The sequence below is a fragment of the Zonotrichia albicollis genome, chromosome 1 (genome assembly GCF_047830755.1).
Source record: "Zonotrichia albicollis isolate bZonAlb1 chromosome 1, bZonAlb1.hap1, whole genome shotgun sequence".
Taxonomy (NCBI): domain Eukaryota; kingdom Metazoa; phylum Chordata; class Aves; order Passeriformes; family Passerellidae; genus Zonotrichia; species Zonotrichia albicollis.
The window spans coordinates 137,614,558-137,639,234 of NC_133819.1; the positions used below are offsets into that span (position 1 = coordinate 137,614,558).

At 42.6% G+C, this 24,677-nt stretch overlaps 1 protein-coding gene across 2 annotated transcripts; it reads right to left on the minus strand.

Moving 5' to 3' along the window:
- Window positions 1–1,389: 1,389 nt before the first annotated feature.
- On the minus strand, window positions 1,390–22,856 carry COLEC10 (collectin subfamily member 10). Of its 2 annotated transcripts, XM_074555960.1 has the most exons (7): window positions 22,542–22,856; window positions 14,032–14,184; window positions 10,156–10,227; window positions 8,722–8,793; window positions 6,599–6,652; window positions 5,500–5,595; window positions 1,390–4,677 (listed from the first exon to the last, which is right to left on the minus strand). In XM_074555960.1, exons 1-7 carry the CDS (start codon window positions 22,687–22,689, stop codon window positions 4,286–4,288), a joined length of 987 nt encoding a protein of 328 aa, XP_074412061.1. In that variant the 5' UTR covers window positions 22,690–22,856; the 3' UTR covers window positions 1,390–4,285. The 2 variants fall into 2 exon arrangements, with proteins under 2 accessions (XP_074412061.1, XP_005479607.2); XM_005479550.4 differs by lacking the exon at window positions 14,032–14,184 and having other exon boundaries at window positions 22,542–22,846.
- Between the last annotated feature and the right edge of the window lie 1,821 nt (window positions 22,857–24,677).

Genomic DNA, 24,677 nt, shown 5'->3' on the forward strand with positions numbered 1-24,677 from the left:
GACCATAAATCATGAATAGTCAGGCCCCATTTCCTATGTTCCTGGCTCCATCCACCTCATATATAAAAGATACTTTACCCACCACAGTGAATTTCCATTGGCTAGCAGTGGAAACCTTTGATGTAGCCCAAATTCTTAATTAGAGCGAGCATATTTTTTTCTGCAAAACATAGCTCTAATATTTCAGTTAGTTCAGGCTCAAGCCTGTGTCCACAAGGCATGGGGCAGGCACTGCCTGCCAGGTTTCCTCTGTGGTATGGGCTTTCTTATTTGGCCTGGCCTACAAGTTCAGCTTCTTGGCAGAATTTATCAACTGGGACTAGTGCTGCAGGAATGGGCTGCACAAGCACCTGCTCACACTTATGCCTGACTGGCTTGAACATTGGACATCTGCTGTGCTCCTCTGCTGTCCCTCTTCTCTTGTTGGCAAAGGAACCGCCATCCCAAGGCTGCTTGTTTCAGCTGGCATAGCTCTGCCCAATGTTCCAATAATACAAAGTGGGTAAAAGGGTTGGTTTTGTTTATTTTTTTTTCTATTTAAGAAAGGATGATAATGGTGTAGTGGTAGAGGATGAGGATGGAAGAACTAGGCAGTCCCAGCCTTTCCATTATAGAAATCCAGCACAAGTTCCTCGCTCACTTCATCACTCAGCCATGGAGCCAGAGGCTCTGATTGTCATTCCTTCCTGTACATAGAACATGGTCCAGGATTACTCATAACTTATAGTCACCTAAAAACCCCATAAAGTTTCAATTTAGACAAGTATTTACTGATTTTGAATGACTTGGAGAGCAGCTGGTCTAGTCTAAGGCAGAACTTGATCCTGAAGCAAAGCATTGCTCCACTTTCTCCCAGCTCTGTGTTTTCTCCTAAAGAACAGGAAAATGGTCTATCTCTGATGGATGTAGCATTAAGGACATTTTGTCAGCCAGTGGTCTCAGTATGGCCACACAATTTCAGAATATGGACCTCCAGTCTGGTAAGCATGTTTTTGTGGCTTCTTGGGTCAGAAGTGAAGATGAAGTGTGGAGAAGTGATTGTGCCTACACACAGGGAAATTACTATGCCACTTCTGCATGACTGGTAGGAACTGACTTGCTGTGAATGAGGCCAGCAGCCTTGGACTTGAACTTCTAAAAGGCATTTTTCCTCAAGAAGCTTTTTCTTGAATTAATCATTAATTATTTATCATTACCCATTAATGCTTCTAAAAACAAAGCGTTTATCTTAATGAGTTTATTACAGTAGATCCTAAAAATGTAATTCTGCCTAGTCTTGAGGAATATCAATTCCCAGAGAGGGAACAATTCAGGCTGAGTTACATCATGCAAAGTGAACTTGTTTGCCCAAATAGTCTCATAGCATAGAAGGGGAGCAATGAAAAGAAATGTGGTCCCACCTCTTTATTCACAGGTTTGAATAGTTTCCTGGAGGGAGTGTAGCAACGCAGATAATTTACTGCTGGTAGCACCAGGAGGTTTTCTGGAGGAACAAGTGTCAGAGAAACCAGATTACAAGAGTGGTTCTGAGTCACAGAGTCACCTGGGATGCTCCTGTGTTGGTCAATGCTCAGAGGTGAACTTAGAGTCAAACAACCAGGCAAACGTTTGGAGAATTTTCCCGTTCAGGGTGAGGTTGAGAACATATGATTGTTTGGTTGCCTTTGAAGTGCTGTACTCAGCAGGAGCAGGGAGACTCAGAGCTGACCCTCTGCATTACCAGCTGATGGCATGTCCAGCTCTTTGTATACCCAGAGGAGGGCTGTGTGCCCCTGGTGCTCAGTGACCCGCAGGGAATGTTGCTGTGTGGTGCCAACCATCTAGCATTCTCCTTAGCTTCCAGATAGCTTTCCTTAATTTTTAGTGTCAAGTGGGAAGGAAAACCTACAGACTTCCATTGTGATAATCCTGAGGTTTCTCTTTGCATCTCCTGCTCTGAGGAAAGGCAAACCATGACTAAGCACTTGATGTGTCTGAAGGATAAAAGCTCTGTCAGTATTCTGAAATATAGAAAAATGTGATTCTTGTGGGCATTGTGACATGGAGATCTAAGTAGCCAGGCAGTGACAGCAGAGCCTTTATGTTCAGTGCTCATCATTTTTAGTGAGTCCCACTGAACTGCATGACTAAACTGTTCAACCACACCTGAATCTGGGTTCTTGGGGGATGAAACCTGTTCTATAGCTTCTTCCTGTGTTACAAAGGCTTGGGTGATTTTAACTTAAACATCAAACGTCACTGGCTTCTGCGTTAGGCAGTTAATAAATTCCTAGAATCACTTGTTAAACCAGCAGGGCACACGGTATAGCTTATATGACATGTGCCTGTTCACAGCCTATAGGAATGGTGTTGTTTCCTTTACACTGTTCTCTTTGTGCTAGACTTCTGTATGCTTATCACAGATTTTGGGGAATTCAGACACTAGAACTACTCCATCTGTTTTTAGGTTCCCTGCAAACTGTGTAGGCTTGCATGCCTATGTACAATTAATTCCTCACATTTCAGGCCAGCCTGATGGATGATAGAGTTGAAAAGAGAGATAAGCAAGATCTCTTCTGCGTAGAATCATAGAATGGTTTGGGTTGGAAGGAACCTTAAAGATCATCTAGTTCAAGCCCCCATACTGTGGGCAGGGCCTCTTTCCCCTAGACCAGATTGCTCTGTGCTCCATCCAGGCTGGCCTTGAACAATTCCAGGGATGGGGCATTCCCAATTTCTCTGGGGTCACAATCCTCACACTATGGAATTTCTTTCTATTATCTAACGTAAGTCTATTCTCTTTTAGTTAGACTAATCCCCCCTTGTCCTCTCACAAGTCCTTGTAAAAACTCTCCACCTTTCTTGTAGGCTCCCTTCAGGTACTGGAATGCTGCAATTAGGTCACCCCAAAGCCTTGTTTTTTTTCCAGGCTGAACAAAACCAAATCTCTCAGCCTTTCCTCATAGGAGAGATGCTTCATCCTGTTAATCATCTTGATGGCCTCCTCTTGACTTGCTCCAACAGGTCCATAGCCTTTCTGTGCTGGGGACCCCAGAGCTGACACAACACTGCAGGTGGGGCCTCACCAGAGCAAAGCAGAGGGACAGAATCACAGGGCTTTGGATGCAGCCAGGACCTGTTTGGCGTTGTGGCCTGTGAGTGCACATTGCTGGCTCATGTCCAGCCTCACATCCAGCAGCACCCCAAGTCCTGCTGGGCAGGGCTGCCCTTGATCAGTTCATCCCTTACCTGGACTGATTCCAGGGGTTGCCCCTACTCAAGTGCAGCACATTGCACTTGGTCTTGTTAAACCTCATAATGATCCCATGGACCACTTCCTTCATGGCATTCAGATCCCTCTGAATGGCATCCCATCCTTCAGGTGTGTCAACTGCACCACCCAGCTTGGTGCTATCTGCATATGTGCTGAGGGTGCACTTCATGCCTTTGTCTGTGCCATTAATGAAGATATTAAATAGTGCTGGTCCCACTACAGATCCCTGAGGGACATCCCTTGTCACTGATGTCCATTGGGACTCTGAGTCATTGACCAACACCCTCTGGATGCAGCCATCTAACCAATTTATCCACCTTATAGTCCACCCATTGAATCCACTTCTCCAGTTTAAAGAGAATGTTATTGAAGGGGACCATGTCAAAGGCTTTACAGAAGACCAGATAAATGCTTATCAGGCAATATAATTGCACAGCCAAATTAAGGAGAGTATAACAACTTCTAAGTTTGAAGTTGGTCCTACTTTGCATGCAAGATTTACCCAAATGACCTCCAGAGATACCTTCCACCTCAAATTATGATTCTAACAAAAGAAGGATTTTTTTCAAGAGGTACTTAAAATCTTTACTTTGAGCTCTGAAGTAATAAGGGAAATTACTGGGACTCCCTGTGCAAGTCAGAGATTAATGAAGGTCATGCTCTTTCCATCTGTGGACTTCGCAAACCTCATCAGTACTTCAAATACCAATGATCTTACTATTTCTGGAACTGGTGAAATTATATTCACTTCTTCAGGCTCTAAATTTACCCCTAAATTACACATAGAAATGCCAACCCTAAAATGCATGTAGAAATGAAATGAAAATTCACAGCTGGCTGGATGCCCCCTGCAGACCTATGCTGACTTTACAGTCACTGATGACCACACAGCAGTTACTCTTGCTCAGCCCAGTGATGTGAAGGCTGGATTGAGTCCCTGGTTTCCTATCCCTGATTTACTCTCCCTATTGTAAATGAATGAAGATGGGTTATTTTATGTACAGCAGGTGCCAGGCACATTCTCTGGCACTTTTATTTCCTCTTCTTGAGGAATTCACAGACAAAGTAGATGGTGACTTGGCACTCAGAGTCATTCCATTCTCCTGTGCTGAGCATTTCCACACAGTCCTCGTGACCAGCTGGGTCATGAGGCTCGCCTTGCTTCCAGTTGCTGTAGTTCTGCAGTGGGCTGTTGTCTGCATACACAAACTGTCCTTCTCTTTCCATGTCATTCAGCCCAATGAAGGCTCGGAACAGGCCGCTGTTGGAGATGTAGTCAGCAAGCAAGGCGTTGGTTGCCTCATCTTTAGGCATGGCCAGTGATCCTCCTCTATCCCTGCAGTGGATCAAGGCTTCTCTGTAATTCTTCTCTTCTTTCACAATGTAATAGAATTTCTCATCTGTCTCTCTGATACCTGCTATAACTTTGAACAAGAAAAATTGCTTAATGGCATGTCAACAGATGCTGAAGGTTATTCTATTCCAATATGACAATAAGATGATTTTTACATTAGAATTAATAAAAGGGAAGGAGGAAAAGTATTCCCACCACTGTATTTATGATGAACGATGAGGACACAATCAGAGATTGATGTGACTAATGGGATTGTCAAGCTCTTAGCACACATTAGGACAAGAACTACTCAGTCCTGATTGGCATGTCTCCTGTGACACTTCAGTTTTATTTCCTGGATGTCTAGCCTAGGAATCAGCTTAAGGCATGCTAAATTGTCAAATGGCATTGTCTAATTCTGGATCGCCCTATTGCTTTGTATATTCTTGAATATAGATTGTGAAAGAGTGCCTAGGGGTAGAAACACAGTGGTATAAATAGCTTTTCAGGCCCTTTCCATGTAGAGGCAAATGAATGTGACTGCTAAGATAAGACATTTTAGATATGGCCTGATATTCAGAGCTGCTGTAGCACCGTGGCATTGACTCAGAAGAAAATTTTGGTTGCTCAGCAGCTTTAAAAGGCAGACTCTCAACCAGTGAGTTTATAGCCTAGTGAATTAAGCAGTGCCAAGGAGCATGCCTGGATTGCTGGAAATTAATTGTCTCTGCTAATGGATTGCAGGTGTGGTGCTGGAGTGGTCTTGAGCAGAGTTAGGCCTCGGAAAATGAACACTCTCCTAAATAATTCAGGAGTCACCCCACACTTCCATAGATCAGCAGTGGTTGAAGAATAGCAATGACACCTGTTATTGGAGTCAAGTAAATCCCCTCAAATATTTAAGGATCCTTACCATTCTTTAGAAACTTGATGGATGTGTTAAGACGAGCGACATTGATATTCAGCTGTCCGACAAATCTGCGGTATCTCCCACAGTCACAGACCGTGCCTGATGCAATACAGAGGATAGAGGATTTACCTATTTAGAAGCATTTGGGTGTGTGTGTGTGCATGGAGAGTCACCTCTAGACCACTTCCAAAGCTTCTGAAGATCTGGGCTCCACTTATGGAGGGCCAGTCTTGCCTTACCCCGCTGGCTACACTTCTGTTGATCAAAGTGTTTAATGTTTTGGCTCTGTACACTCTGTACACTCCCTTGCTAACTGGCTTAAACAAGTTAATACTGATCCAAAAATCAATAGCTTTCAAGCCCTGAAGTCTCAGTTAATATTTTTCTTTTTTTTTTTTTACCTGGAATTTGGCTTGCTAGAGGTTTTGTTTGTTCTTTTTGTTTTTCTCAGAAAGAAAATCAGTTGCTGATGGTTTCCCATTAAGCACCAAATGGTCATTTTATATGCAATCTCTTAAAAATAAACACTAGTATATGTTCAAGGTGGGTAGCCATTCAAGGTTACTAGGTTACTAGCGCATCAGAGTAAAATTCTCCTCCTGTAAGCAAATGCATTGCATTAATTTGATAACAGATTGTTTTTATTTATTTTTGAAAACATATTGTTTTTATCCAATATCACTTACTTTTTCTTCCCATGCTCCTATTAGGAAACTGTTGAAGGGCTTAATTCCTTTGATACTAAGAAACTTTCTTCTAGTATCCAGTTTAAATGCATACTGCTGGCCTGTGTGTTAGTTTTTATTATACCAAATATTACCCATGAATTTGGGTGACTTCATATTTTGTGCATGCTGGTATATTCATAGGAATCAGTCATGTCCCTACACTATCATTTATTTTCTTCAACAAAACATTTTCAGTCTCTTCCTTACACTTCATCTATTCTCCTTGGGCCTCAATTACATTTCATTTATTCTTCTTGGGCATTTCAATGTATTTTCCTTGGCCCTCATAATTTCATGGAATTTCTTACAAACCAACCCTGAAATCAAAGATCCAGCAGATTTGACCATTCTGCACAGATGGATGCATAGCATACCTGCTTTTCCTTTTTTTCCTGAAACCCCGGGTAAGCCTTTGGCTCCTTTGTCACCTGAATAAAGAGGAAAATATATTCTCAGACCTCAGAGAGTGCATATGTCAGGGAAGCATATTCAAAAACCCATTTAATAATATATTAACAGTGTGCTTTTGATAGGAAGCTCTGATGGACTGTACTGGAAGACATGCCAAGTTAAACAAACCACGATTAATTCTGGTGCATGGAAATGAGAGCCCTTTAATAGCTAACTCACTGATAACACAGGCATCTTGTGTGCTGCTGGCTCCTGGTACCACTTACTTTAAATATAAACTGCAAAATGATCCTGAGAGGCTGAAAGCACTTAAGAAATCTTGAAAAGGTGAGATCTGGGTTCTCTCAGGGGCTGCAGGACAGAGCCCTTCCCCAGGTTCAGCAGCTCCATGGTGAGAGGAGGCAGCAGATGTCCTCTAAACCACCGAGATCATGCATGCAACAGATTGAGTGTGGGGGCAGCAGCTGGCACCTGCATTAAGGAGCAGCATTTCAGTTCAGTTTATGGAAATGGGATTTATTTGCATCCAACTGCAAACTCTCCAACTCTCATCCAACTCTCTTTTGTAAATTATAAGAATGATAGAAATACTTCTCCAAATGCTCTGCTACTATTTAACTGGAGGTGACCTGTTCTTTAAAAAACCTCAGTTGGAATTTGGGTCAGGAACAGCTGGACTTTATCGGAAATTCATGTCAGCTCTTTTATGAATAAAACTTTCAGAGGTCAAAACATTCTAATACTTGCTCTGCCTTATTGATGACCATGTTTTTATGTACTTTTTACTTTATATGGTTGTGGCTTTTTAAAGAATTTAGATGTTGGCTGTCATTTTAATTAGCAGCACACCCACTGCACACTTGCAAGCTGGAATTTCAGGCTTGCTTCATTAAGAACTCCAATGTTTAGTCATAGATTCAAACAGTGACCTTTGCTTCCACAAATAAAAAAAATGAGAAAAAACTGTAAGGGGACAATAAATTGTGCATTCAGATTAAAAGAGAACTTGATTTAAAGGCTCAGAACATTGGTTTACTTTCAGATAACGAAAAGCAACTTGTGAGAGTCTTCATTTTTTGTCTCCTTTGGGGATTGAAGACATTTTAGGAGATAACTCTCTGAATTTTCAGTTTTCTAGGCACTTCTGAAAATTAATCCCTCAGGTCAAAATATTTTCTTCTTGCCTGATACTGAGGCTGGCTGGAGGCCATGAAAGGTTTATTAAAAACAGTGGTTTGAGAAGCTCTCCTGAGAGACTGTTCCATCCACTCAACAGTATATCCAAGTTGATGTGCTGGTTTGAGACCCCAGAGTTCTCCTGGCAATGGTGGTGTCCCTCATCAGCTTTCAAGGCAGGTCTCCTTGTGGCAGAAGCAATATTCCTTTTAAGTAGCTCTTTAGGAATATCAGAAAGGAATGTCTGAGCTTCTTCTCAAGATAAATAGAGCACAATTTCTATAAATGATTGTCCAGGCAGATTTGGAGTCTACCTTGATTTGCAAATAGTTGCCATCCCTGCTTATGTGAGCACCTTCTTAAAATTCCTGAACTGGCTCCTTACCAGGACCGAGATGTCCTGTGCATTGCTTGCTCACATGACCCACAGCAGCGCAGGTGTGCCATCCTCAGCAGCAGCAGGACATTGTCTTAGGCTTTCAGCATCCAAATCAAAGGCACATATTTGTCTCTTGGAGTGTTCAGAGCATTTACTTCACAGGTACTGAATTTCTCCCATCCTCTTTTACCACAGAATTGTAGAATAGTTTGGGGTGGAAGTGACCTTTAAAGGTCATCTAGTCCAACCCCCATGCAATGAGCAGAAACACCTTCAACTAGATCCATCAAAGAGGATTGATGTCTTAACTCATAAAAGAAATCATTTTAGCCAAATGAGTTGTATATATTGCGTGAAGAAATAAAACTAGGTTATTTCAGTTTGCTCTCATAACCAGTCTTTATTCATTACTTTATTTGGAGAGCATTGGTTGTACCATTATCTAATATTGGTCCATATCTGGAGCTCTCATAAAGCACATATTTACCTTGAGGGAAAAAACCCCAAGAAAATTCCCAGACCAGAGCTTACCCTTTCCACCAATTGGACCAATTTTACCAAGCATCCCCTGGTCACCAACGTCACCCACCGGTCCTTTGTTTCCTAAGAGAAGAAATGAAGAGGAAATGAGTATGGATAGTTGCTGTAATTTCTTTTCTGAGGCACTGTTTAGGTCTCTACTGCTGCTGTTTTTCCCGAGTGTGGCCAGTTTGCCTGTGTGGCAAAGTGAAGTGAGCACAGCCCTGAGGATATTTTGGAGAGTACAGCCAGATGTCTGCTCCTCTAGGGTACGACAGTAGGACATGGCATAGAACCTTAATAAAACTGCCTGTTCAAACATCATATTGTCTTAGAGAAAATAGAAACTAAAACTGCTAGTGGTTTACTTCACAGCCTAACCAGGCTGACACCTTTTATTTTTCTCCACCCCAGGCAAAGAACTTTTCTAAGTCCTTGTGGCTTTCCTGGGAGTCCTTCTCAAAGCAGGCCTGCAAGTAGGGAGCTACTAATTTTGCTGTATGTTTTCCCAGTTTTCAGAGCACCAAAATAACAGGTGTCTTTTTAATTGATTAATAAATACTGTAAGTTCTGAAATAGCTGTCAAATGATGACAGGCCAGTCTAGGGAATCTCAGTTTGCAAAAGGACTTTAACATCAATAAGATGCTTTGTAAATGGTTGATTCCCTGAATTCCTTGTATCTTACCTGATGTTCATTTTAAGGTAAGAAGTGAAATCATAAGAATGCATTTAAAAATGGAAGAAGTTTTTTGTTATAACAATAATAACAGAGTGATTTTAAAGTTTCTATAAAAGTAAAAACTTTCCTGATTAGTCTTAAGCCACAGTCAAAGAAGGAAGATCTTGGATATGCATTGTCATTAAACTCTAAAGATAAATTAAGCTTTCAAATTAGAGTATGCAAACAAGGCTGACACGGTCACATCTGGTGCCTCTAAATGATGTGCCCAGGTCACACTGTGCGTGTGGAACATATTTACTTGAGCCAAGTCCTGGAACATCGGTAAGTCCTTGATCTCATCTTGGATGCTGTTTGATCAGAGGAACTTTTTATTTGTGTGTGTATGGCTTTGTTTGCTTTGTCTGCAGAATACAGACAACTGAAACCAAATTTTATTGAGCACCCTGACATATTGCTAGGCAATAATGGTCAAAATTCAATTTCAACTAAAGGCTAATTTCAGTAAGAGTAATCTTTCTGATTATGTATATGATATAGGTTTTCTGAATCACACTCATGACAGCCACATATATTTGTCTTAAGTATCAATAGGAATTGAACCAAGCTAAGTATTGTTATGTTTACCAATTAATGTTTGACAGGATTGTGAAATCCACTGGTGAAACAGAAATGAAAAGCATTAAACACCAATCATATGCATCAGTACAGTTGTGTATAATGATATTCATATGCCAGCAATAGACAACAAACCATCATAAATACCTTTTGGTCCTTTTGGTCCAACCTTTCCTTGTTTGCCTACTTCTCCTCTGTCTCCCTTTTCACCTTCATCCCCTTCCAAAAAACCAGAAAATAAAACATCATGGTACATTTCTCTCAGTGCAGTAAGTACAACTAAACACATTCAGAAAGAAAAGTTCATGGGGTTTTTTTCCGCTACTGATTTCTTTTTATTTCACATTGAAGGCACAGCAGCCATGGGATTAATTTTCAGAAAAGAGATGAGGAATCTGACCATCATTAGAAAAAGCAAAAAGCTTTCCCTTTCAGAGAGGCTGTTGCAACATGAAAATTATACAACAGCAATTCCTACTCCTACACTTTAAACATTATTAGTTATAAAGCAGATAAATAAACCAATCTTTTGGTATTGGGAAACTTGAGCACACGGGCAAACTGCCAAGGGAGGCAACAGGTGTTTATTAATTGTTCCTAGTGATTCCCTTCCTAGTGACTCCGTGTTCAGGGTATGCAGATGCATTTGGAATGAGAGGAATGTAAATATGTTGAAATAGATCTTGACATAGACCTTGGCACTTAATATGACACAATTCTTGCCTTCATTTTTTGACAGATGGCATTTGTATGTTGATACAAGAAACTTGTTTTGCAATTACTCCCATGCTTTGTTTTGAAAGGTCATGCAGAGAGTATCTGTAAAAGGCAAATTCATTGCATTTATTATGGTAGTGCAGAGATTTCTCTAAAAGAGATTGAGACCGTATTACACAGGTTCCTATTTGGTTCTGTATAAGCACTTTCACTGTTGGAAGACAGTCTCTCACTGTGCAGCGTATAGGGTAAAGGTGCAAGGCAGCAGTTAGTCAGAAAGAAATGTTATTTCCTTCCACAAGTAGCATGCAAGGTTGCTTTGCATGGAAGGCAGGAAGGCAGGAAAAAAAGACTAAAGATGATTTTGTCATCTCATTAGTTTGGAGCCAGATCATAAGAGGAAGGTTGTTTTATTTTTCTCCCCCCCAGCAGAGGTGGGGAGGAGACACACGACTCGCCTGCAGCAGAGGGCCCTCGCTGAACAGGGCAGCCTTCCAGAGCCTCTCCCATTGTTCCCTGCCCTCGTTGGCAATGAGCCTTGCTGTGCAGTGGGGAGCAGGGCCACAGCCTCTTGGCTCAGCCGGGATCTCACGTGGTAGTGGCAGCCAGTTGGTTGTTCAGTGTATGGAGAGCCAAGGGAGGGAAGTGTGCCTGGATGTCAGCCAGAGAGCTGAGGACAGAGCAGCAGTGTGTGACAAGAGCAATAACCTGTCTCACCAAGGGTGGTGCTTGGTGGTGCCACACTTGCAGCCCCAGCAGAAAGTGTGCAGGGCACTGAGGTGTGCTGGGGGTGACTATGGCCCAGGCAGCCACTTCCAGCCTCTCACAGCAATGGTCTCAGTGCTTACCTGAGCCAAGCACTGCCTCCCTATTGTATTTGCTGGGACCCTCGTGGCAGGGAGGAATGATGAATCTGACTCCATGTTCTCAGAATGCTAATTTATTATTTTATGATGCTATAATATATTAAAGAATGCTCTACTAAACTATAATAAAGAATACAAAAAGGATAATTACAGAAGGCTAAAAAGATAGTAATGAAAACTTGTGACTCTCTCCAGAGTCCCAACACAGCTTGGCACTGATTGGCCATTGAGTGAAAACACTCACACCAGAAATCCAATGAAACAATCACCTGTGGTAAACAATCTCCAAACACATTCCACATGTGAGCACAACACAGGAGAAGCAAATGAGATAACGATTTGTTTTCCCTTTTCTCTGAGGCTTCTCCACTTCCCAGGAGAAAAATCCTGAGTGAAGGGATTTTCAGAAAATGTGAATGTGACACATCACCTCCCCTCATGAACAGCTACTAGTGATTCCTCCCTCCACCATTAACCTTGTGCCTTTTAAACCCATTTATACCTTTGGCCCTTATAATAAATACCCTGTGGCAAATAGCTCAATGATTTCTTTAGTGTGCTGGGGAGAAAGTACCTTCCCATGGTTGCTTTAAGACTGATCATTACGTTGGTCTCATTTTTTTTCTGAAAAATACTGCCCCACTCACTCCTGGCCTTCTACTTCTGTAGTCAGAGGTAGCATGTCATGGGCTGTTCTGTAGAGTGATAGCAGATGAGAAGTGCTGCACATTAATTGCAGCACATAAAATTTAGTTTTAGCTGTTTGGCACATTTCCATTCCAGTTACATGGACTGAGCTGAGCCTGTCCCTTTATGCTGAAAAAACCCTTCCATGCTGGGACTCTTGTGAAGGGCAGACTCACCCTGTTGGTCAGGATGCCCTTTGGGGGGAAGGTCAGTGGGCCAGGCTGACGAAGATAAAGGGCTGAACTTCAGTTCACATTGAAGGGAGGAAGCAGCTGCTGAAGAGATGGACAAGGAGGAAACAATGTGGTGTGTGCTGGTTTGCTCAGGCTCTTTTTTTTAACACCAGCTTCCACAGGTAAAGTTGGGCAAGTCTAAAAGCAGTCAGCAACATAAATTTTAAACATCTCTCTTTTCACTAAGTCTTAAAAATACTGTAAAAGCTACTGTATATTTCTAAAAGCCAAGCTCCTTAAATATTCAGCTGAAGCAGTGGGTCTGATGGAAGCTGGGAGCTGATGGAAGGGTGCCTGCTTTTACTGGGTTCCAGTCCTGCCCAGCAGGACTTGGGGGTGCTGCTGGATGGGAGGCTGGACATGAGCTGGCAATGTGCACTCACAGGCCAGAAAGTCAGACCTGTTCGGGACTCCATCAAAAGCAGATGGTCAAGGAGGTGATTCTGCCTCTTCACTCTGCTCTGGTGAGACCCCACCTGCAGTGCTGCATCCAGCTCTGGGGTCCTCGACAGAGGAAAGACATAGAGCAAGTTCAGAGGAGGACACCAAATTGGTAAGAGGGATGGAATACCTTTCCTATGAGGAAAAGCTGAGAGATTTGGTTTTGTTCAGCCTAGGAAAATAAAAGGCTTTGGGGTGACCTAACTGCAGCCTTCCAGCACCTGAAGGGAGCCTACAGGAAAGATGGAGAGAGACTTTTTACAAGGACATGTAGGGACAGGACAAGTGGGAATGTGTTTAACTGAAGGAGAATTGATTTATGTTAGATATGAGAAAGAAATTCCATAGTGTGAGGGTGGTGAGCCCAGAGAAGCTGTGGGGATGCCCCATCCCTGGAAGTGTTCAAGGCCAGGCAGAATGGGGCTCTGAGCAAGCAGGTCCAGTGGAAAGGTGTCTCTGTTCATGGCAGGGGGATTGGAACTAGATGATCTTTAAGGTTCTTTCCAACCCAGACCATTCTATGATTTTATGATTCTACTGTCCATCAAACAGCAGAGCTAGAGAATGCATGGTTTAATTTTGCTGCTGACTTCAATGCTAACAAGAGGAAATTGCTCTTTCCAAATCCATGCGTGAAACCCCTGTGAAAGTGCAAAAGTCACTTTTCAGTAGTTCAGAAATTCAGAAAAGTTCCCAGAGGCTGATAAAGGGCTTGTGAAAGGACAGTTTGGGAGCAGGTTAAGAGCTGACCTCATCATCATCTGCAAACCCACGCGGGGGAAATATGTGTGACAATAGAAAGGAGGCAGTGCATGATCCAAAGGCTGGAAAGGCTGGATGAATCTTGACTAGAAATGCAACATGGCAATATTTTACAAATGGATGGTGTTCTCTGACAAGGAAGGGAGAGGGGGGAGGCTTTTCATGTCCAGCCTTTCCCTGTGGAATGAATTCCTTTGTGTAAAAAAAGCTGTAATTCTGAGTCTGGTATAGAAGCTGCTGAGGGAGGTTCCTTGGCCTGTGGAAAACAAACTATGTTCCTGCTGACCTTCCAAACCAGGGCTTGTCATCCTCCTCACCTTTCTCAGACCAGCCAGTTACATTCTCTGCAGCCTGCTCTGCAGAGTTAAAGCTATGGAAGTACTGGTTCTTGCTGCAGATGGAAGATCTCTGTGCAAGATCCTCCCTTCCTCCCTCCATCTCTCTCTTTCTCATTTGTGAAACAGTTAATCCTGAAAATAGAGCCCAGGAAAGAAAGTCAATATACAAGTGGAGAAGCTGCAATTACTTTCTGAAGATGTTTTATTCCTGTCTCAGTTTCCGTATTTTGAACCACTGAAAGATCCAGTGACTTTTCCTGCTGGACTTTGGAACAAGATTTTCACACCTAGGGCTGCTGGAGTTGAAGCTACTTTGTCCTGTACGGACCATTGGCCTGAGAGCTGCCAGGTGAGAGGAGTGAAGGGTGTGGCAAAGTTTGTTCTGGGGATTTCCAGAGGTCAGGCAGTGCCTCAACTTTTATTAACACCTCATGTGATCCAAATTTTTTCTTAAGACCTCTAAAAGCCTAAGGGAGAGGGAAATAAGTTCCATCATCTGTTTCATCTTGGAGTAAAGAAGCCTGACACACTCTGTCTTACTTTTCATATCCAGGAAAATGGGAAGAACAATAATTTGTCCGTCTATAGGAGAGGGTAATCCTGCTTTTCTCCCCATCTGTCATCTGAGAATAGGTAGGCCATTACAAAACAAGGGTAGAAAGAAACAGTATTAGTTAGTGATACCATTTTATTGTTAATTTAAGACTAGATTAAGCCCAGTGCCTGCTGACATGATATGTGCTGTGTCCTCCTTGAGCTGCTGTGTGCTGTGATCTCAAATTTTGGCACAAAACGTGAACTCCTGGGTTGTGCTTCCCTCTTGTGGTCTTGCTATGATTTGCAACCAAGTCGGGGAGACTGAGAGGTTGCTGACTACTTTTGGGCAGGGGCTGAGTTGGCTTTATTTCTAGTTTACTATAAGTATCCCTCCCTTTCCTCTGAGACTTCATGTGGACAAGCCATCCCACTGCATTAGCCACCTTTTTTTTTTTTTGTTTTAGTCTTCCAGGGGGAAAAAAATCTGTCCTGCTAGTACTCTGGACTGGGTTTTTGAGTTCTGTAGTACTGTGCTTTGTGCAACACAAATTTTCTGATCCCTGACCTCAAATGCTTGTTATCTATACCTAGAGGTTAACCTCTTCTTCGTGCTGCCTTGCACTTGGGGCAGTGTCAGGTTAAATTTTAACCTAATTAGCAGAATGTCACTTTAAAATTGTGTTTGCAGAGATGTCAGATATTATACTGCACTGGCATTTGAAGCAGGGCGAAGAAGCACTTGGAGTCATTAACTGAAATAAGACTATTTCTCAGCCTTGTTAGCATTTCCTCAAGTTGATTGGTTTCTTGTGTGTCACAGATACGAAACACCAGACTGCAAAAAGAAACACCTGAAGCAGTAAATTACTAGACTCTTCCAGCTTGGGACTGTGCAAGGCAGAAGAGCAGAAGCCATAAGAAGTAAGTAAATTTTGCAGCCATTAGAAAATTTTAATTGTAATTGAGAAGGAACCGCAGACCTTCTATAAACAAGCTCAGGAAAATGCTGAAGGTCCAATTACCAGCAGGAGTTTTAGGCAGTTGAAAGGGGCTCTGTCTTTTTTGGTGTTTGACTAAAAAAACACTAAATAACTAAAGAATTTAATTAGTAAGAATTTACTGACCTTTAAGTGACTTACATTTCCCTGATGAATCTTTTGTAGGCAATTTATCTGGTTTGTATTCATGAACTTAGGATTTTTTTCAAGTTCACAGATATTGTTCACGGTTATTTAGTGACTCTCCAAGTCTTGTAATCAAGGGCTGACCATGGCTCTTGGAGAACCTGGGTGTAATTCCTGGGGGTTTCAGAGCCCATGTTTATCTGCATCAGGCTGAGAGTATTTCTGCAGACTGAGAGGAGACTCTGAGCTGGGCTTATGTATGAGTAGCTCTCAGCACATTTGGAGCTGTCCTCAGGGATTCCCTGGGAACACTTTGTCAGGTGTGCTGGTGTGCCATAGCCTCAGGTCAGCTAAATACTACAGAAATGTTAATGCTCTCTCGCCCTCTCTTTTGCAGGTGTGTCTCCCTCCAGAACCCAGGACATGCCCACCCTTTCAAATGATAGAAACATCACTTATGCTGGGCTACAGTACAGTTGTCCTCCTACACCAGATACTCTAAACTGAAAAAATGCCACTGCCAGCCAAAGAGTCTTTGAAAAGCCCAGAGCCTAATGACTAATTTAACCTGAGGGGGGAAGGATGAGAATCTTTCTTCTAAACTTGATGAGAGTACCACATGGTAGTATTCTTAGGCAAGGCAAGCAGCTTTGCACTGCTTACCTTGGATGCATTCATCATTCCTAGGCACAGACAATGCCCTACCACAAAGGCTTTGTATGGAATTTGCTATGTTTGACACAGTTCTGCTGAGCTCCGTGTTTCATGCTCTTAGTCCCACCTGAGGTAGCAGATGGACCCTCCCCACCTCTAGAGACTGAATGTGAAGAGTACAGGTGACTTTTGCCTCTCCTTATCCAAACCGAAAGGAAAAGGAGATGAGCATAATTCTGCAGCCTTGAGAACCCCACAGGAGCAACTGAATGCCTGCCCTCCTGGAAGAGCCCCACAGGATTAGCTGTGTAGCTTGGGACACTGAGTGACCCTGAGCAGGAAGAACCTTTGCAGCACTTGGGCATGCACAATATCTGCCGAGAGGGTTTGTCACTAGAGGGAGTCACAGACTTTAGGAAATAAGCAAACACAGCCCTGTTTGTATTTCCAGTGGATGAGCGCGTCACAGTTACGTCAATGGAAAGACTCAAAATTTCCTCTGATTTCACTTTCAGTGTCATTTAGATCCTTAGCAAATTTCCCATAACAGTGTGCATTCTTGCTTTCACGCTGCATTTGGCTAGTGAGGACAGGAGTTCTTGACATCAGCTGCCTCTCTGACGTGATATTCCTTTCCCTGTCCTTCCTCCTCCGCTCAGTTCCCAGCACTGTCCTGCATGCCTCCCTTCTCTCTGCCTGATGCTGAGCACTCTTTTCACCCTATTTGGAAGAAATTAATCTCCCTAACAGAGGAATATCAATAAGGCAGACACACCTTTTTAGTGAGTGAGCTGAGCAGCTCAGTGCAGAGCCTGGTTTGGCCAGAGCCCTGTGCTGGGATGGTGGGTTCAGTCCCTACATGGGCCATTCCTGTGAGAGTTGGATTCAATGATCCTCGTGGATCCCTTCCAGCTCAGAATATTCTGTGAGTCTGTGAAATAGCTGAGCCAGCACAAGCTGGAGTGGAGACCACATGGTCAGAGTGGAAGAAAAAGATGTTTGGCCTCCCTTTTTTGTCAGAAAACCTGAGAACTGAGTAGTGTGTTCAGCTGTAGCGTGAAACTGCACCCTGAGAACTGAGTAGTGTGTTCAGCTGTAGTGTGAAACTGCACCCATGGTCACCTTCCCAGGTGTCCTGCAGGAACATGCAGGGCTCCTACATATGCACCATTCTTAAACAGATTATCTTTCTTCACCCAGGTTCAAATTAGGCAATGCAAGCCCTTCCCTTGTAAAATAAAAAGAATCTTAAAGAAAAAAAAAAATTCTGATTGCCTTTCTACTTATAAATTGGACTTCATTAGAAACACCCTCCTCTCATATTGCCTTGCATGAGGCATACCCAAGCCTTCAATAGGCTCAGTGAACCTCTGCTGACTTGTATTATTTGAAAGTGTGGATCTTTGTGCATGAATGGAATATACATTATTTCTTTAATAACACAGAAATAATTTCAATCATTCTTGATTCTCCTTTTACTTGGTCTGCATGATTTGATTTTCCCAGCCTCTTGTGCTGCCATTCTGACATGATCTCAGAGACCCATGAATTATGGTGGCTTCAGTGAGGAATCAGACTGCCACTGGTAAGAAATACAGACCCTCTGTCTGTTGAATTTATGTATTTAAATCCCCTGAGCTTTGTAGCTCAGCCTGATAGTTTCCAGAAATTTACTCTCTGCTAAAACAAGGACTTCTAGAAGCATGAAAAATAGAATTATGTGTTGAAATTAAAGGACTCTTCAGATCAAAAATGAGGCACTAAGAGGGGAATTTAGTTATAGATTTGAACAGCTATAGGATGTGGTAAGGCGTTCTGTATTTTTGGAAGGCAACGTGGATAGCAGCATATCTGGTTTCTGAAAGGCTTTGAGATTTTCCAGGAGTGGAACTGCGTAAGCACAATTAAAGCTGAGAGATGGACAGCTATACTGGTGACCACAGTAAATGCTATTTTGAGGTACCAGCCAATGTCACAGAGTTTATAAGCATCATTTGTCAGAAATAATGATAAAGAAACATTTTAAATCTAAACTGCTATGGGAAACTCCCGGTACTCTTCAAATTTCATCTTATTCCAGTTTCTCAACCTGGATCTGATTCAAGACTTTCAAAGTTCTTGTGTCTGGATTTCAAAGAAAATGAACTGGATCAGGGACAGATAGCAAGGTCTAGAGTTTTCTGAAGTGCTGAGAGCCCATGAATCCATGTGAAAACAGCTTCTGCAGTGCCAGCCCCTGCTCACATACTTAATGGGAGTTCAAAAGTCAGAGTTTGGGGTCATCCTCTGCTTGTTTCTACCCTCATGTTGTTGCTTATTGATTTACTCACATCAGGTCAACTCCTGTCTCATCCACGTCAACAGCCCACTTAAAACTTCCTTTGCAGATCAGAGCTTGCAGTCTCCAGGGGAGAGCAGGCTGGGAGAAAGGACAGAGCTGGGACACGGCTCAAAGGCGGAGTCCAGGGGGCACAGCCTGATCCTCCTGATGCTGCCAGGGCACAACAGCTGGTGCCTTTGCTCTCACTGTGTCAGCTGCTGCCTCCCCACAGTCCCAGACCCTTTCTCAGCAGCAGCAGCAGCAGCCAGCCTGCTTTGCTTGCAGGCTTGGAAGGGTAGAAAGTAAGGAATAGGTCCATGACTACTTTTGCTAGACCAATAACCTGGCTGCCCTGGAAAATTCATTGTTTCATTTATGCTTCATTTCCTGGTTCTTTTTGGACTCAAGAAGTCAATGAAGTACAAAGCATGGTCATTATTGCCCCAGTTACCCTGCTGTGACTCTGTGTTAGCTGATGTAAGGTGTAAGTTTTCAGAGTTTCTGTGCCACAACAGCCCAGCTGGGACCAAGTTGTTCCTAACATCTTGGGTCAAACATCAAAAACCACTGGTTGCAAACACTGAAAATATCTACCTTTTTTTTTTTTTTTTTTTACTTTTGTTTTGGTTTGGTTTTGGTGGGGGGGCAGTGAAAAAGAAGGGCAGGGATGTTCCTAGGGCATTTCAATAAGAACCCAGAAAATGCCTCACACATTTCTGTTCTTTACTGCCATATAAGCCAGCTGGCTGTGTACCTCAAATCTTTTTTCAGGAAGGCAGTACAAGACAGCCATTGCAGTGGGCTCTTTTCATTGAAAATAATCCCCTCTTTTTGAGAAGAAGCCTGAGTGTTGCCTAGAAAAGGAAATGGAGAAGAGTGCCAACTTTTGCCTCTCTCTTTATAATTTTCTGCTTTTCTGGAGTGCTCATTTGGCAATTTTCTTTGCATAATTCTTGGCAAACAGGCTTCAGGTTTCATTTGCTTGTCCCAGCGAGGGGAACCAGCAGCTGGGGGGGACAGCAGCACCTGGTGGGCACTGTGTGAGCCCCCAGAGGTGGGGCTGGACCCCGCGGGGTTCGCTGCACTGTGCACCGGAGCTCGGACACGCTGATGTCCTTGCAGCACAACTGCAAACCTGACAGGACATCCACTGCATCCCTTCTCTTCCTGGGAGTCTGCAGTCTTTCAGAGTATATTTTCTAGCTCTTACTGTTGTACACAATAGCTTCTGCTTTTGCCTCATGCTTTCTGGGAGTTGGTGGGGCTGTCACAGTGATTTGAAGACTTTTCTGGTAATCAGCCTGCAGTTACACTTACTTCATCCCACTGCTCATGTCATTCTTCTCTTGTGACATCTCAGGTATGAGCATAACAAAGAGATGTTTTTGAACGGGAAGAATATGGCGTGCACAAAGTAACTTGGACAAGTTACATGTCGATTGTGTAAATGGCCTACCTTCACAACCCTTCTTGAACAGGTGATTTTCAGTGTGAGCATGTGAAGAGGTTGAGAGTTTGCTCCTGTAACAACAGTGGATGCCTAGAGGGTTGAGTCATGCATCCTCCAATAGTGCAGGCAATAAAGAGTAATAGATTCTGAACTATCCAAACCCCCCCACTTCTCCCTCATTGCTCTCCTCTCCACTGTGCTGTGACCGGGGTCCATCCCACTTGGAGCACACAGATTGGATCTGGCCTGTAGGACAATTTATGCCTTGCAGTGGAAGAGGCGAGGTGGGGCAGTGTCTAACAGCTATTGAATACCTTTTAATCCCTTGCTTTCTGGTTGCTTTGGCCAATTAGGTACTTCCATGTTCTCATGGAAAGAGGAAGTTGCCACAACAGGAATCTAACCTGTGATGGTGAAACAGCTGGTCAAAGTAGTGTGTGAGATCAGCACCTCTGTCTTCTGGGAGCACTACCGTGTTTTATCATGGCTGAGATGCTGAGCAGGTGGACGGGAGGGGGTAAAACTTGTTCAGGATGAGTCAAAACCCATTTTAAAGAGAACAATGGACAAAGGGACACAAGAGATGTAGCACAGGGAAAAAAACCCAAAACTATAGCAGCAAAAGTCAGAGGCTTGTCTGTTATCAAACTTAGAGTTTAAACAGCAAAGTTCTGCCTATGGCTGTGGTTGGGATCATGTGCTCTGAGTCATAGACATTAGATGGATGAAGGAAAACTGACAGCAGGACAGACTTTCTTCTGGCATATTAGGTAAGCATTTTTCATACTTGGCTACAAGGGATGCCTGAGAAGTACCAGGGTAGTTCACACACTCAGCCTGCTTTGTCTTTAATTGCCCTGATGACTGGAAGCTGGAACAACCAGCACCATTAAGGGCTACTTGTAACTGTCCTGGATAAGCTCAGCTCTGGAAGGACCAGAAATTAATCTTATAGGATCATATCACATAGTCTCCAAAATGCATTTGATGACCTGCAGTGCATATGAGCTAGTAATTTGGAGGTGATTTATACTCAATACTCCTTCTTGTCATGGATCTTGGGAATGGTGATCTAAAGAAGTAGATTGAGCTGTGCCAATAAACTGCTGGTCTCATCTTGTGTTTTGATGTCAGCCAGAAAAATAGGACTGGTAATGACTAAATCCTGACTTTCTCAGTATTGCACTTACAAAGAGTAATAATATCTACCCTTCTAATGCTCCCCATGCAAGGTGGACCACAGAAGCCAGCTGGAGTCCCAGCTACCCTGTGTTGTCACAAGACCCCCCTCATTAGCCTTGTGACTTGTTAAACACAATTCTGTCAAACTTTGTTCTCCAGCCTGCCATTACTTAGATACTAAACCAGCACCCACTAGCTCCCTTGGGGATCATTACATCTCTCTGCATATATGCTGTGGCAGCAAAAATTTAAGCTTGGATTTTAATAATAAAGAAATTAATTTCCTGATTAAAAATGGTCCTTTAAGCAACATACATTTGAATAATCCATCATAAAAACAAATGAATCTGTAGCAGTGCTCTTGACTTGATAATATTTTTTCTGCTTCAAATTTAAATGAGCTGCATTTTTTTTCATCTCAGTCTGCAGCCTATAGAAAAATACAATGAATTACTAAAGAGAAAGCAATAGTTTGGAACTGCAATAGCCATGGTGTGGAATATATATTTTAGATCTGTCACTGCAAGATAGATTTGTACGTCATGGACCTAATAAGATACCCTCAAGGCAACTCCACTGATATTAGTTGTCTTACAGAAAAAGTAAGTTAATGCAGAAAATTTGGTTTCGGATATTTGCAAAGTGTTTTGAAGATAAAAGACCTGTACATGCCAGAGTTGATCTAGTTATTGTTAAAATCTCTAGCAAAGGTTCTGTTTAATTCAACGAGAGCTACTGAATCAGGACTGATGAATGCAGCAGAGATGTATTTACAAATAAACATTTGAAAATAATGGCAGTTTGGTAATTTTAAATATTGTGTATCTCTCCCTATCTGTAGATGCAAAGCAGACCATTAACAGTTCACAAGAGGTGCCTATTTTTAAACAAGTCTCTCAGTTTGTATCTGTTAGCTGTTTTCATTGTGTGGTGAGCGCAAGAAATAACAGATTTGTGTAGCTGAGGAAAGATGCAAAAAGACACCTCTAACTTATATAAAAATATGTGATACTGTTCCTGAAAGTAAAGAAATGAAAATTTAAATCTCCCTGCTTCTCCATTTTCCCCCATTACAGTTACACTTTATCAGATATTTGTATAGTCTGCAATATTTCACATCTTTCATGCCCAGCCCATGCCACAAGCCCTCCAAGTCTCCACTGATAAAAAATCAGCCTTTATCAGTACTGGTCTCAGCATTAGCAACCTGATAATTCCTCACCTTTTGGTCCAGGCAAAATTGTGTGTGTTGAGCAGACATCTGTTGTAGGTCGATTATCAACATCAAAACCAAAAATCTGAACTTGCAAGATAAAAAACACTACAAGGGTCCCATATGTCGTTAGCTGTTGTTCTTTCTTGCTGCTCATCCTTGCAGTTTCTCAGGAAATGCCTTTCGTTGTTGCAGTCTTAAGAAATGCAGCTGACTCAAAAATAAATGCTTCACTAACTGGAGCAGTGGAAAGCTTGGGAGCTACATGCAAGAGCAGCTAAATAAAGTGAAGAAAGGAGTTTGACGATGTTGTAGTTATTTCTGTCCTGCACATTATCCAGGATATTTATTTAACACTGACAGCTGTTTATTCCAATTTATCTCTTATCTGAATGAGACATTTAGCTGCTTTTGCCATGGAAAATTTCTCCAACATATGGGAATATCTCTCTTGTAACTTTTTTGCCTCTCAGCATTGAATCTTCATGCCCAGCATTTCACTTACTCAAGGGACAAAAGACTTTGGTATTGTATCCAAGTGTGTACTAATTAGTCATAGATACATTTGGCTGCCTGTGTGCTGGAAGAGTAATGCAGACTGTATATAACATGTAGAAATACTTTTCCATAACAGCTTTCCACCAAGGAGACTGTTAGTGACAACAAATGAGCCAGTCCACTGTGGGTGGAAATCCCCAGTGCTCCATCTCACCTTTTGGGTGTCAGGTACCCACAAATGAAAAGCTGATATTATCCATGGGTGTTTTAGCCTGAAACACACAAATGAGGGGTTTATGCTTACAGATGGCCCAGCTCATGTTGGTAGACAGAGCACAGAAGGGACAAACTCCAGGACAGAAGACACAGAACAAATGAGCTTGAATGACTGCATCACCTTCTCCCATATCACTCTTGCCATGCTCGGGAGAGGCCATGTGTGGGGACAGTGGTGTAGCATAGATCCCAACAGAATGTTATCGTTGTTTGTCCAGGGAAACTCCAGCTGGTTTGAATCTTGAGGTAACCTTCAGATGTTCAGCTGGGTGCTGGGACCCTGAAACCAGTGTAGGAGGCCTCTTGGGTGGAGGAACATTCGCATGCATCCTTCCTTTTGGAAGGAGCTGTGACAGATACCTACCTGTGTGCAATCCCTTCTGGAAAAATCTCTAGCTTTCTCTTAAGGAGAGCACAGTAACCAGGGTAGGAGGATGTTCAAGGTAGCCTGGAAGAAAAGAAAGGGGAGATGACTATTTATAGTATTTCCAGGAATTTTGTTAACTTCTGGTTTCTCAGACAATGAGACAGCTACTGAAAAAGCTGAACTAGGCTTTTGAGCTATGTAGTGTGTGAGAGGGTGTTTGCTTTCCATCGTTCCTACGTTAATAGCTTTTGAGAGGCTTCCTCATCATTTAAGAGATGATTTGATTCCCTAGTCCTATGTTTCAGCTTTGGGCATACAGAATAAGTAACAGTACTTATGTAAAAGTGAATACCTTAAGTTAAAGTCTGAAGGAAGGCTCTGACTTCAGGCTTTCAACTGTGATAAAATGTTGGCCAAGTCCCAAGAAGGGTCAAGATACTCCTCTCCCTTTTTCTTTCTAGCCTGCACACAGACTGTCCCCCTTTCCAAAACAATTTTTTTTCCTTGTTAAACTGTGTACAGTGCTCTTCAGAAATAAACAGAGGCCTCTGTCCTAGAGAATGTCATCTAATGTACCCCCTCAAACATGGCCTTGATAACGGGTACACACAGCTGTTGGGGGAGGAAACACAAAGCCAGGGTTATGGTTGAGTAGAGGCATACCAGAAATAAACTTGTCCCTCTGTGATTTGCATTGGGCACTGTGCCTCTGCCTTGTACACTGTTAGTCTGTTTTATTTAATTTTTTCTTCACTTTCCATTTTGTGAGCAGAAGGTCAATGTAAGAGCAAGAATAGAGAGCGTAGGAGTGGGAAGCTAGTGTACTTAGGGCTGGAGGAGGCATTTTGGGAAATGTTGCCAAACTGACATGAATGATGCTATCTGTTCCACGGTACTGAGAGACTTACAGTGGCTTGTTTGTTATTTATCAGGGATAAAGAGGGGTAAAGTCTAAGTGAGAGAGGAAATAATTTGTTTAACTACTTCAGTTACTATCTGGGACT